General features: G+C 35.7%; 1 protein-coding gene across 1 annotated transcript in view; it reads right to left on the bottom strand.

Annotated features, from left to right (window-relative positions):
• Positions 1-14,263, bottom strand: part of LYST (lysosomal trafficking regulator) — a 170,585-nt gene that overhangs the window by 98,482 nt on the left and 57,840 nt on the right. Inside the window, exons 11-17 of the mRNA XM_059170397.1 lie at positions 13,678-13,787; positions 11,867-12,293; positions 9,775-9,919; positions 8,410-8,583; positions 4,795-4,955; positions 3,504-3,694; positions 889-1,134 (exon numbers count right to left, since the gene is read on the bottom strand). Coding sequence (XP_059026380.1) covers positions 889-1,134; positions 3,504-3,694; positions 4,795-4,955; positions 8,410-8,583; positions 9,775-9,919; positions 11,867-12,293; positions 13,678-13,787 — 1,454 coding nt within the window. The remainder of the gene's footprint in view (positions 1-888; positions 1,135-3,503; positions 3,695-4,794; positions 4,956-8,409; positions 8,584-9,774; positions 9,920-11,866; positions 12,294-13,677; positions 13,788-14,263) is intronic.

The raw sequence follows: 14,263 nt of genomic DNA, 5'->3' as shown, positions 1-14,263 counted from the left end.
TATTTTTTGTACTTATTTGCTGACCCTTGTTTTTTTCCATGCATCTGGAAGCTTGGGAAAAACAAGTTTCACAAACCATATTTTAAAGAATATATTCCTGGGGCACCTGGGTGGCAGGTGGTTTAAGTGTCTGACTCTTGGTCCTGGTCTCAGGGTTGTGAGATCAAGTCCCTCGACAGACTCTGTGCTCAGTAGGGAGTCTGTTTAAGTCTCCCTTTCCTTCTGCCTCTCCCTCTGCCCCTCCCCTGTGCTCTCTCTTTCTTTCAAATAAATCTTAAAAAAAAAAAAAAAAAAAGAATACATTCCTAACCTATGGCCATACTACCTTGAACGTGTCCAATTGTCCAAAGAACACCTTTCTTCTTTTGGTTACGATAGCATGTATTTGTTTTCTCATTGACAATTTTAATCTTATACATTTACTTACTTATTTAAATGTAATCTCTACACCCAATGTGGGGCTTGAACTCATTACCCTGATATTAAGAATCGGACACTGTACCCACTGAGTCAGCCATGCACCCCATTAAATCTTGTACATTCAAATATTTAATTGTTCTAATTACATTTCTAGATAATAGAAAACCTCTAAAATCTCTACAATTAACAGAAACTTTGACCATGTGTGGCAGAAAGCTTGATGACATCCTTTTTTTAAAAATTTTTTCAATTTATTTATTTTCAGAAAAACAGTATTGCTTGATGACATCCTAAAAAATATGTAATTTTATCTTAAAAGTTTAATGTAGTTGACTTATAAACGTTTTGTAATTAAAAAAAACCCACTGGAATTTATTACCCCTGGGGATAAAAATATATGTTTATAAAAAAAAAAAAAAGAAAAAAAAAAGTTTCTCTTCAGACAAAACTCTAATCAGTGATTCTTACCCTAGCAAAGAGAAAAACAAATATACCAGTTCCACCAATCTCGTGTAGAACTCCTTGAATAGTTTTACATTCAGTAGGCCGGAGATTCTTTAGATGATGCGGTTCTAACAAAATGCTCTGCACTTCTTTTGAGCTGAAGGGTCTTTGAGAGAGTTGGGTTTTCATCTGACCTTTAAGTCTAATAACTGGCTCATAGATGGTATACTGAGCAGGACAGTTAGTGGTATAAACAACTGAAAGACTTTCCTGAAACACAAATATTTTCCTTTAGTAACTAAACAAAATTTAAAAAGTAAGGTATCAACCAACAAATAAATATTTCAAAGTGAAAAGGTGCCCAACAAATTGTTTTCTTTGACAGACATCACACTAAATAAAGGTAAACATGAGGAGCAAGGTGGCTCTCCAGACAGGAAAAGATCAGTTTCAATTAGCAGTGACCAATAATAGAAACCTTGTCAAGGCTGAGAAAGATTCCAGCTTTAACCATTGTAGAATAAACATGAAATTATACTTCCTATTGCTACTAAGAACAGCTGAGTCTTATACCACACTCATTTCATACCAGGCAATGTTGTTTGCACTTACAAATATTAACCAATCATTACAACCCCAAGAGATGGGGACTCTCGGTCAATGAATTCAAAATTTTTGCCTTGAATGTGTTCACAGGCTGGCTACTCATTTAACAGTGACTGTAAGCCAGATCTTTCTACTAGAATAAAATTCCAGACTATCATCATTCCTAACGAAAACTGAAAAGAATTTATAAAATTTCTCCCCCCAGAGGGTCATTTCCATCAGGTTCTGACTTCAGGTAGGGAGCTCAGGCTCAGGGAAATCATGTGCTGAGGTCCGTGTCTTTGCACAGAGGCTGTGGGGGCCTTGGGCTTTGATCGCTTTCAACCACGGCGGTTTAAATAGTTTCATCCAGACATCATCTGGCACATCTGCATACCAACTAACACGACTACACAGTCTACAGTACATGATTATGCCGGGCAAAACAGACCCTTCAACCTTCGAGAGTTTTCATCAGGAGGCTGACAAAATGTTCACCTGCCTGAGACGAGCCCCACCTGGTACCAGCACCTTGATGGACCTTCCGCTCATGACATCAGAATCCCCCAGTTACTAAACCATGCTAAAATGGTTTCTAAAAAGAGTTTTAATGTTAAACCCTTTGAATTTTCGTTTGTGATAATTTATGTTAAATTTTATGACTAATATAATTCTTTTCAAGCAAAATAAAAGGATTAAGGTAATTTTGTGTGTGAAAACTAATGGAGTACCCCAAAACCAGAGCAGTTAGATCATTATTTGAACAAATGCCAGCTGTGTGAACTCCTTGGTCTCCCTAACAAGGATCCCGTGCTGATCCTGAACCAGCTGCATCAGCATCATCTGGGATTTGTTACAAACTCAAGTTCCTAGGCCACACTTCAGACCTTACTGAATCTGAGACTCTGGCCCAGCAATCTGTTTTAACAAGTCCTCTGAGTGACTCTGATGCATGCTCAGGTTTGAGGAACAATTCCCTTGAGCATGTTTTCTCAATGGTGAGGCATTTGGGATTATTCTTCACGGCATAATACTGCCCTTGCGAAGTGGGACATCTAGCATCCCTGACCACTGCTCAATCAGAGTGGACTGCCACAGTGCCCCCAGCCCCCCATTCTTAAACACTCCCCAGGGAGAAAAAGACTGTATGCATAATATCAGATCGTTAGCTAAATTCTATAGGCATCTACACTCTGGATACTTGACCACAGACACATATTTAATACCACTTAAGACCTACCTGTGTTTTACAACGTATCTACACTAGAATTTCTCTTTTCCTTTAGTCAAATGTTACAGCTTTAAAAAAGGATTTATTCTGATTATGAGATATATATCTCATTAACAACAAAATACATTCTAAACTAGTAGTCTTCTTCAAATAAAAATGACCTCTGACCCCTAACCATACCTCTTACAAGAAGCAAGAGAAGGCCAGTTCACAGCTAGATCTACCAAATTTTCATAGATCTTCTAAGACAAAGGCTCAGCTTTCTAGTTGCTATAATGAAAAATATCCCCCCAGGTTCCTAAATTGTATAACTAGAACAAAATATTATAATAATGCATAAAAAACAATCCGAGAACCTCATATAAGCAGAGTTAGCAATATTTTGAAAGCCAAATTCCTGCGTGTTACTGATATTAAAGAATATTCTAAAATCTGAATATATGTAATTAAAACTAATATTATAAAATAAAAATCAGTATTCATTTATAAATATGGAAATGAAATGTAATGAACAATATTTTTTAGGCTAACATGTATTTTCACTATATCATAAATATTTTTCTTGAATGACTCAGAGGTGTAAACTAAACTCATACTTAGCATAGAAATATAGTTCTAAGGTAAAGGGAATAAAAATTTGAAACCTGAAAACAAATTCTGGGTATATCAATTTTTTTTAAGAAAAAGCCATGTTCTTAGAGAGCAAAAATAGTGAGAAAGAAAGAAGAAACACTTTAGAAATTTAATTCATAGCTAATTACACATTTAATAAACATATATTATCAGTTACTATAAAGTTAAAACTTATAAAATGAAAACTTACAATTAAGAGACCAATGTCCACTTCTTTCTTGGTCATATAAAGTTCTCTGATTTGCTCACATTGCAAAATTTCTTTATTAATATATTTGGAGTAGTCATTCACAGGCTTGCCATATTTGCATGGCATTATAGATGTATGGTTGGGTCCACAAGCATATAGATAAAAGGCCTCTTGTGAATCAATCTTAGCTCCTGAACAGAAAAAAAAAAAAGTTACTTATTTCTATCACTCCAATGAGAATTATTTTAAACCTTTATTTTTATTTATTTGAGAAAAAGGATATGCAAGGGGAGGGGAAGAGGGGGAAACAGATTCCTTGCTGAGCAGAGAGCCAGAGTGAGGCTTGATCCCAGAACCCTGATCATGACCTGAGCTAAAGGCAGATGCTTAACCAACTGAGCCACCCAGACACCCCTGACTAGAATTTTTCATAAGCAGCAAGAAATCATGAATTAATTTTTTCTGCCAAATTCTTTCATCTCTATAAAATTGATAAAGTCTCAAGCTCCAAATTGGAGTCATGAGTAAGCAACCTACACCAGCTACGGATGGAAAGTAAGTAAATAGATATAAGGTTAACTGTGAAGCTTGTGATAAAATAAAATCATAAAATTTTATTTGTTCCTTAGAGAACAGTTATTTTGGTTTTGTTCTGCCTTTTTTTTTTTAAGTAAATGGAAACTATACTTCAGTAAATTCTTTTTAAAATAAATATGGATTAATGTCTCTACACTTCAGTAAATCCTTTTCTAAAATAAATGTGGACTGACGTCTCTATTCCTTCTACCCGTCTGTTCAATAAACACTGCCTGACTGCTATTACGTGCCAGGCTTAGTGAGATAGCTATAAATTTTAGAACATGTATTTCTTTTTTTCCTAAAATTTGATATTTTTGTAGAATATTCTAAAATTACAAGAAAGAGAATCATTCTAAGTTTACTTGTCATAATATTGCATTTTCCAGGATTATAAAACAAAGTTAATTTAACATAAGCTTTCTTTTTTGGGGGGATAGGGGTTGGGGTATGATGTATCCCCTACATGAAATGTATATATCAATTGTAAGCAGCATCTCAATTACAAAACAAACAAACAACAACAACAAAAAGAAGCATCTCAATATAAAAATGTTAAAATATTTTTAAAAGTGCATCTTGGTATCTAGATAATATAGTACTTATTAAGTATCAAGGAAGGAACAGGAATTACTATCTTATCCAGTATAATTTACTAGTTTAATACTTGTTAATTGAAAAAAAATTAGAAATCCTTTGAAGGAGAAAAATATACCATTGAAGAGGAGTAAATTTCCCAGGTCCCATTTTCCAGCCAATTGCAAAAACTCTTCTTGGGATGATAAACAATGGCCAATCATGCAAAATGTCTTATTGCTGTCAGATGACAGACTTGTTCTTCTTGGAAGCACAAAATCCAAAGTAACATCAGGTTTCCTACATTAAAAACAAAGTTAAGTCAATTATTTCAGTGACCTAAGTATTTTGCAAGCATGAATGTATAATAATGGGAAATTCTTTAGCAGTTTTCTTGGTTCAGCAGCACAGTGCCGGTGAAAGGAAGAAAGAGAACGGATTTTGCGGTCTCCTGATCCACGGTGCTGGCAATACCCAAACCCCAGTGAGGGGAGCGGAACAGCGAGGCCTGCTAGTCCTGCAGCAGCCATGGGAAGTGGGACCGGACATGTGATGCCAAGTTTTCTTTGTCACTGAGTTCTGCGCCTTTCTGATTTACAGATACAAACTGACCACCTCCCCCTAATTTTTCTAAGAAGTCCCCCAGCATGGTAAGCCATTTCTAAAATTTCTTCTTTGAAGCCTTGAAAGACCACTCAGAAAAAGATGATTACCTCTTCAGGTTTGGTTCTCCCTAGCCACTGACGAGCCAGTGCTTTCTGCATTTTCTATTCTTTCCATGCTTAGTCACAGAGCTTTTGATTAGTCTCTTGTATTTACAGAAATCCTTATAAAAGAGTAGGAAAAGGAAAACTAATGCTTTCTCAAAGAGATACACACATGAGGAGAGGATGTCATCATCTGGTTGGAGGTGCAGAGTACCAAGCTTTGCCCATATTCGGAGAATGTTTTAGGTTCCATAATAAGATAATGATGGTAACTTACGAAGGGGGAGTTCATAAACAAGATGGTGTGCTTAGCTGTCAACGAGAAATTTCACATTGGTGTATCTATTTATTTAAACACTCTTCCCTAAGGCTTTCTGTTTCATAGTTAACATGTAAATATACGATTTTGATAGAAACATTTTCTGATAAAGATGTATGATAACTTTTATTTTTTTTAAATTGAGGTGTAACTGACAAACACCATTACAGTGAGGTATTTTCTATTGCCTGCATCTTTCTTGAACCAAATACGTTGCTGTGACTGAAACACTACTGCCACCTATTGGCAGCATGACTTCATTCAGTTTTTTTTTTAATTTTTAATTTTTTATAAACCTATAATATATTTTTATCCCCAGGTGTACAGGTCTGTGAATCGCCAGGTTTACACACTTCACAGTACTCACCATAGCACATACCCTCCCCAATGTCCATAACCCCAGCCCCCTTCTCCCAACTCCCATCCCTCCAGCAAACCTCAGTTTGTTTTGTGAGATTAAAAGTCACTTATGGTTTGTCTCCAGTTTTTAAGGGTAAAGAAAGCTGCTTTACAAGATGAAATCGACAAATATTAATTATCCACCATGTGCCATATATTCCTACCACATTTGTGGGCTCATCATTAAATCACAACATAAACTACTAATAACTTGTTTTTCAGTGTTATCATATATTAAACATACAGAAATTATGCTATTAGTTCAGAAAATATTAAAGATAGTACCAAATTTAAATCAAGGGAATAATATAATTGTCCTGGTCACTTGCTTTTAAGTCTACTAACAGATGAAATCATTACTTACTTTGTACCAAATGGCAAAAAATTCCTTTAAAGTAATGTAGGAATATGTGAATGAAGAGACTATGCTCACTAACTCTCTACAGTGAACATCTAAATTCTCCTATACCTGTTACATGGTCTGATTCGGAAGAAGGCTGTGGGGGTGGGAAAACTTCAGGTTCTAAAGCATGGGCTGTATCTAAGATCAAGGTTCAGCTGTATTCTTCTGGCATGACTTTACGCCATTCTGGGTCTCAACTGTCTCATATGTAAAATAGAGGAAACAATATACCTACTTCCCGGTGTTGTCAGGAGACCAAACGGTAATCTGTGTAAAGTGCTGACTACAGCACATGTTGAAAGCTCAAGAAATCAGGCGAGGGTCCAGGAGAAAGAGGTTCACTATTCATAGCCCTTATCCCTAACTCCAACCTATCTAACTCTAGGTTCTGGAAAAAAAAAATATTGACTGGCTGAAGACTGAGAATTTCTCAGAAAATATTTTATTTGGAATATGGGAACTTCAGTGACATATTTCCATGGATTTTTAAAATGAACACACAAAAACTGAATTAAACTGATTTTATTTCCAAAGACTGTTCTTTCCTGTAGCGGACCCTAGGGACTGACTACCCTAGGCCACTCACAGGCCCCCTCTCCCCTGCCCTCCTCTAGCACTGAGGCTGGACAGCTGTAAGCCATCAACTTGATAGCCTCCCTGGCTGTCCCTTTGTTCCCATGGGCCCTTTCCTCTGCCTGAAATGTCCTTCCCCCTCCACTGCTCACAACATGCTCCATCTCCCCTTGAGGTCTTCGCTTAAATAATCAATCTTTTCCCAAAGAGGCCTTTCCTGATCCACCTGATCCATCTCTCTGGGGATCTGTTATAACTCCATAAAATGTGTCATAATTTGTAATATGCATATAATTGTGTTTGCTTGTTGTCTGCTTCCCCCTTAGATTGTGAGTTCCAAGAACGCACGGAACTTGAGTCTTGAGCCTTGTTTACCATTTCCCTCAGCCTACTGCAGCACATTCTGGGCACACAGTCATTCCTCTGTGGGTCTAATCTACTTTGAGGGATATTTGAGAGAATTGGGAGACAGTGTTTAGAACACACCTAGCAAAAAGTCTGCAACACAACAGGTATATAATATTTTACAGTCTGTTCAATTACACCTAGATACCTCATCTTGAAATTCAAAACCTGCCTGTCAAGTAGCTTTGCCATACGCATTCATTTCTCTTTCTCATTATTCAACTTAGAATCTTCCTTCCAGCCAGCCTGACCCCATCTCATGCTATACCAGTTTCCAATTCTGTATCTCCTTTTATGTTCTTTCATTCATAAAATATTTCCCAACTCTTATAAATCTAAGATATATTACAGCTTTCTCAGGGTTAAATTTTACATTAATTTATTCCAGAAAATATTTTTTATTAACTTGATCCACAAGTAAACATCACATAGTATTATACCTGAATCTATCACCTGGTATGTTTCAAGGACCCTATCTTAATCTATCACCTGACACACTGGCTTATATTTTTCCCTAGTCATTCTAATTTCTTTTGAAACCCTGAGTTAATTTAGGTATTAGCCTTTAAAAAAATTTAGGTTTTAGCCTGATTAGCCACTTAATTGAAATAATTCCTTGTGGATTCATTTTATAAATGTATATAGGCTTAAGGGCCCAATTGTAGGTTCTGTTCTTAGATCTAACATATACTCTGCATAATGTCTCAATGTCCAGATTTGTGCATGTTCCCCCAAACTCAAATATTAATTTTCACCAGTGCCCAGTATGGGAAATTAATTTTGTATTAGAGTGATAAGTAGGAAAAAAAAACATCCAACTGTGACACAGATTCCTGCATTAACATATAGCACATTTTATCTATAGTTTCCTATAATACGTTTCAGAAGCTATGACAAACTAACTTAAAATAGTAAAAGAAGTTAGCATTTATTTAAAATGTTTCAAACCTCTGCCCAGAGATCCATATGGAGATTTTCCCATGGTTATTCTTTTTCCCTTGGGGCTGCTGCAAGTAGGTGAGAACTAAATGCTGCCATTTGCTTGGGATGAAAATATTCTCCTGTGATTCAACCTGTGCCAGTAAAACAGCTTTTGTATCATCATTTGAATCCATGCACATTCTACAAAAAGAGACAAAGTACAGGTTGGAAACATGGAATTTCTGATCTCAGCATTTAATAAATGTATAACAACTAAAATTCCATATATTTAAATGAGATTAAAAAGCAGTTGTTTTTAAACTAACTAGAAAAGTCAGTAGGTCTTTGTTTTGCACCATAAAATCTGCTTATTTTCTTATATTGTCTCAATTCATGAGCAAAAATAGATGATGCTCATTTGCTGGTGTTAATAATTTAAGCATTAATTTTCAAAATTCATTTTCAAAAAAACTTTATTGTTACTATTTCTACAGACATTGTCCTTTCAGAAATTACAATATAATATTTTATTCATACAAAAATTAATACATGTTGTACATAAATGTCTAAATGCCAGGATGTACTGGAGGTCTATCCTACTTGGAGGAACTACTGAGAGAATTAGGATACAATGTCTATAAAGTATCAAGTATGATTTATAACAAAAAGCATATATCCCCTAAATAACATATTTTTATTTAGTTTTAAGTTTACAAAGATAGTGTCATACTATTCATACTCACTCAATACAAGTAAAATATTTGTATCTATACTAGTTAACAAGGGAGGTAGAAGAAAAGACAAGGTCTCGAGAATAACTAAAGTTTATAAGATAATGTCTATTAAATATGTAATCTGGGAAAACAGTTGTCTGATAATAACATTTTAGGGTGACTACAATCTGATAGAATACTACCATGGATAAGACTTCAGCAAGCATTTGATCTAAAATCTAATTGAGGGGCACCTGGGTGGCTCAGTGGGTTAAAGCCTCTGCCTTCAGCTCAGGTCATGGTCCCAGAGTCCTGGGATTGAGCCCTACATCGGGCTCTCTGCTCAGCAGGGAGCCTGCTTCCTTCCTCTCTCTCTGCCTGCCTCTCTGCCTACTTGTGATCTCTGTCTGTCAAATAAATAAATAAAATCTTTAAAAAAATAAATAAATAAAATAAATAAAAAATAAAATCTAATTGAGAATGAACACAATCTACTTTAGAGTTTAATTATAGATTTTTTGATAGAATAATACATTGTTACAGAGGTGGTTATTAGTGACTATTAGAATGTATCTTCTATTTAAATAATCTTTTTCTGATTTGCTATAATGATCTTTATTAGCATATAAATTATTTAAATACATGATCTATTCATGGCGAGGTTAAGGATAATCAATACCGAAAGATAAAAGTGCCACTGTGGGGATCAGCCCACACTTGGATCATAAGAGCTTTGGATCCCAATGAAATCATATGGATACATCCTTCTTCTATGAGCCTTTCACCAGGATTTATGTACTCTGCACCCTCCGGTCTGTTGTTCTCTACGAAAAAAAGATGTTAGAATAATCAGTAAAGCGGTTGATCATAAAGCTGAGTGGAAAAGCGCATTTGAAGGAACACAATGTGGTTGTCCATTTGTAGTAAATTATTTACCGGGATGTCTAAATCTGACCTGTTCCAAACAATATTCCCGAAGTTGAGACGCTAACTCCAAAAAAACACGAGGACTGAAAACAGTAACTGAGTGCGATACACATTTCAAAATCGATGATAACTAGCAGCTAACTGTGGGAATGAACAAACCACCGACGGCACTACCAAAATCATCCTACAATTATTACAATAGCATGATTTTAGAAAATTGATTTTAGAAAAATTGTGGTGTTTAAATATATTCTGGTGTAGACTCTCTGATGAGTCATCTTTGAATATAATTGCTAAGTGATTCTGAAACTCTAAAATGTTCTCTAGGGCAAGCTAATGTAATGCCTTATGCTTTGGACTATTGGGTTATTAGTCCCGACTTTAAGTGGTTTCTTACCATGCTAATTCCAGCGCCATCAAGTATGTATAATGACCTGAATCCTTGAGCCATCCACGCTGTTACTATGCTGTGTGACTTTATGTGAAGCTATATTAATAAAGATGTACCAAAATACAAAATGCACGTCTAAGGGTTCAGACTTTCAGAGAGGATGAACACCACCAGTTATGAGACTGTATATATATATTTGTTGCCATTTTTCAACAGGTATAAATACTACCAATTTTTCAGAATACTGCCCCTAAACGACAGTAGTCTTTAAAAGGAAGAGTTAAATTCATTGATTATTTTGAGGACCACTGCCCAAGATATGAGATGTATATAGAATTCATGGCTGATACAATACTAGTGTTTCCATATAAAATCTGACTTTGCACAAATAAAAGACTAGAACAAAAACCAGTATGCACGCAGGTACGGTAAAGTAGGAATATGACAAATGTTTCTTAATTTAATGCTCACAACAACCTGATGAGGTAAATTTTATTGTCTCCCTTTAGAGGGTGAGAGAACCGAGGTGCTGTGGGGTTCAATAACTTGCTCAATGTCACAAAGCTGGTGTAGTGGCAAAGGAAGTGTTATTAACATAATATTTTCTTCTCTGTTCCCTTCAAAATTTTGATATTTACACTATTTTTAAATGTTCTTTTTAAATGTTTATGTAGAATTGTCTGAAATATATGTTTTCTAATATATTTTTATAAAAAAATTTTTTTAATTCCCAGGTCACTGTGTATATTTATTTCATTTTATAAGAGCCTGTTCACATTGTGATTGCCCCCACTTAAATGGGAAAGCAATGTGCACTGTTTATAGTGTCATGGTGGCATTTAAGCTCTGGAATTGAATATAGGTGGGTTTAAATCCCTTTCCATCACTTACCAGCTCTATAAATTGGTCATGCTATTTAATTGCATCTGCAAATATGGACAGAATGAGCACTTAATTTATTGAATTGTTGTGAGGATTAAAAACTATGTAGAAAGAGCAGAGCAAGGAGAAGAATTGAACGACAAGAGAGAAAGGACATGAAATGGGGCTCACACTGGCTGGGGCATAGGGAGCAGAAGGTCAGAAAAGTGGCTCTAGGGTTGCATCCTTCCCTTCTCTAATATCAGGAGTCACCCTAATCCAGTAATGGGACCAGGAAAGAGGCAGGAAATGGGGCTGGGGACTGCCAGCCAGGGCAGTTGGGTATGCAGTGGTTTCGCTGGGGCAGTAACCCAGTGCCCCGGCCCCAAGGCAAAAATATACAAGAAAAATGACGTTTTCAAGGCTATCTGATAACCCAGGCTTCGTAGTCAGGGCCTGCCATTAGGAAGGCACTCGGGGTGAAGAACACACTCGGAGCACATGAGGACATCGCTGTGTTCTTACAGCTCAACCAAACCTGCAGTCAGGAAAGGCTTAGTGTAACAGGTAACAGGTAACGGCAACATCATACCTGTTCTATCCAAACTACTGTCCCGTAATGTTAAGGATTTGTTTCTTTTCTTGATCTTCTTTCCTTTCTCCATGGTTCTCTCAGCTTCGTGGACACACTCCACATTAAACCACAGTGAGATGCTGAAGCCTTCTGACAGGTGGGGCCAGCAGTTCTGCCCCAGCAAGGCCAAGTGGACTGGGGCTATGTGCCAAGAGGAGAGCAGCTGCTGGGGGAAACTTCCGCTCTCGGTCCCTTTCCTGCTCCGGGAACTCCGTGCTCTTCTTAATAATCCCAGGGCCTTACTGTTTAGAATCCCAGGGCACTTTTGTGATGAAACACCATTGCTTAAATTTGGAGTATGCAGGAGAGGGAAGGTTAGGTACTGGGAAGGACTCATCGTAATGTCGCTTTCAATAATTTTCAGAATACCCAGAAGAAGTACTTCCTAGAGAAAAAGAATAAATAAATACAAAATGTACACTGAAATTCAGGTTATAAATGAAAATACAAGCATATCTACACACATATCAGCATTCCTAGTTAAGTGCCTATTTCCTATCTACCATACCCCTAAAATGTTCATAAGGTAAAAAGATTTTATTCTTTAAATATGTAATCTCTCATGGTCAATATTAGATTTAGGTGCCTTTTTTTTTTTTTTTTTTTGGCACAAGCCTGAAAGTTATGAATTGGTTTTAAGTATTAGATGTCAACTCTAATAATTATATCCAGAATAATTTCTACAAAGAAAGATGTATATTTCCTAGTAGGCTATAGTTGCTTCTTTAAATTATTTTTAAGTGAGGGATAGAACTAGAGACCTTACAAATTCTCCAGATTTCTGAATGATATTTACAGCCTGACTGACTTCATAAAATTGAGTGGCTCAATTACTTTTCAACTTATTTTACATGACTTTTCTAATCAAATAAATTTTCTTTCATCTGTTTTGGTAAACCAAAGTAAGGGTTTTTAGGTTTTACTTACAAATTATAAATTTTGGGTTAAATGTAGAATTATAGAAAATGTAAGAGAGGAGATGAGCATTTAATTAAAGAGAAAAGTAATGACTAAGGAGACAAGTGGAGTAGAGAAGAGTATCTTAGTCCAATACACTGCCGAGTGTGTGCCCTATGCCTGAAATAACAGCTAATGTTGATGACGATGATGAGAACTGCACTTAGGGAAAGTACAAGACACATTTCATAAATACAGTCAGTTATCAAGTATCTACACTAGTATTTGTTAACCTTGTGTTCCACATAGCCCCTCGGGGTCCACAAGCTGGAGTAAGCTGCTGAAATGGGCAGGACTCAGGAACATTCAACCTTGCTTCAAATTAAGTAGCTCCAAGCTTTTGTTTTATTTGCTTATGCTTCTAGCCAAGATTTCATTATTAAAATGAGTTTCTCAGTAAAGAACAGTTGAAAAGTCACTAAGCTACACCCATGAAAAGAAGTGATAGAAGATACATGAAGGGTAGATAATAACTTTCTAAAAAGAGGATAATCTTTAAAATGGTAAAAACTAATCAGAATTAAGTTCTCTTTACTAATTAAAATTACTTAGCGTTTCTTAAGAACAACGACTTGGGGTGGGATAAGGCAATGGGACTATGAGCCCAGTGACCACGCTGGTTAGCCAAAACAGAAGTGAAAGTTAAAATAAGTGCAAATAATAAAATGATGAAGAACTTTACACATATTAACATGGAGTTGACTGCATAATCATTACCACATTAAAAGACAGAACTTAGTGATTTCCAAGTCATTTTTAAAAATATTCTATTAAGTATCAGTGAAAATATTTTAAAATTATGGCATATTTACTGTACAAGGAGATTTCTCCAGAAATATTCTCAAAAGAAGGGTTAACTCTTCTGAACATGTTCTTGAGCTCATCAAAGATACCAAAAGATCCACCAATACTCTTTGGCATGCTAAATTAAAGAAAGATAGAGGGGAAAAAATTAAAGCCAATACATAATAAAAGGTTCCAGACAAACAATTTCACTGAAAGAGATCAAATACTATTGTCACATCTTCAATGGATTATAAACAACTAATAATCCAAAAATGTACTGAAAAAATAGCAATACGATTAAATGCAAACCAACCCACTGACAAAAAAAAAAACCAAAACAAAAAAACACTTTTCTTAAAGATGGGTCCTTTCCCAGGAGAGGTATTATTTAAAGAAGCATAAATTAACACAGTATTTGTTAAAGAAGTTGACACTGTCAGTAACCACAAAATAGTCTGCTACCTTATCTTGAAACTGTTTAAATTATGACTATTACTTTCTATATTAAATGGAAGTGTAAACATTAAAGATTATGAAAATACTTAAGTATCACAAGCAATTATTTTGAACATTTTCATTGTGAGGTTTAGAATAAAATATCATGGGTAGTAC

This window comes from Mustela lutreola, chromosome 4 (assembly GCF_030435805.1).
Source record: "Mustela lutreola isolate mMusLut2 chromosome 4, mMusLut2.pri, whole genome shotgun sequence".
Lineage (NCBI taxonomy): Eukaryota > Metazoa > Chordata > Mammalia > Carnivora > Mustelidae > Mustela > Mustela lutreola.
Note: the sequence above shows the minus strand (reverse complement) of the source record. Positions and strands in the feature narration are given on the sequence as shown.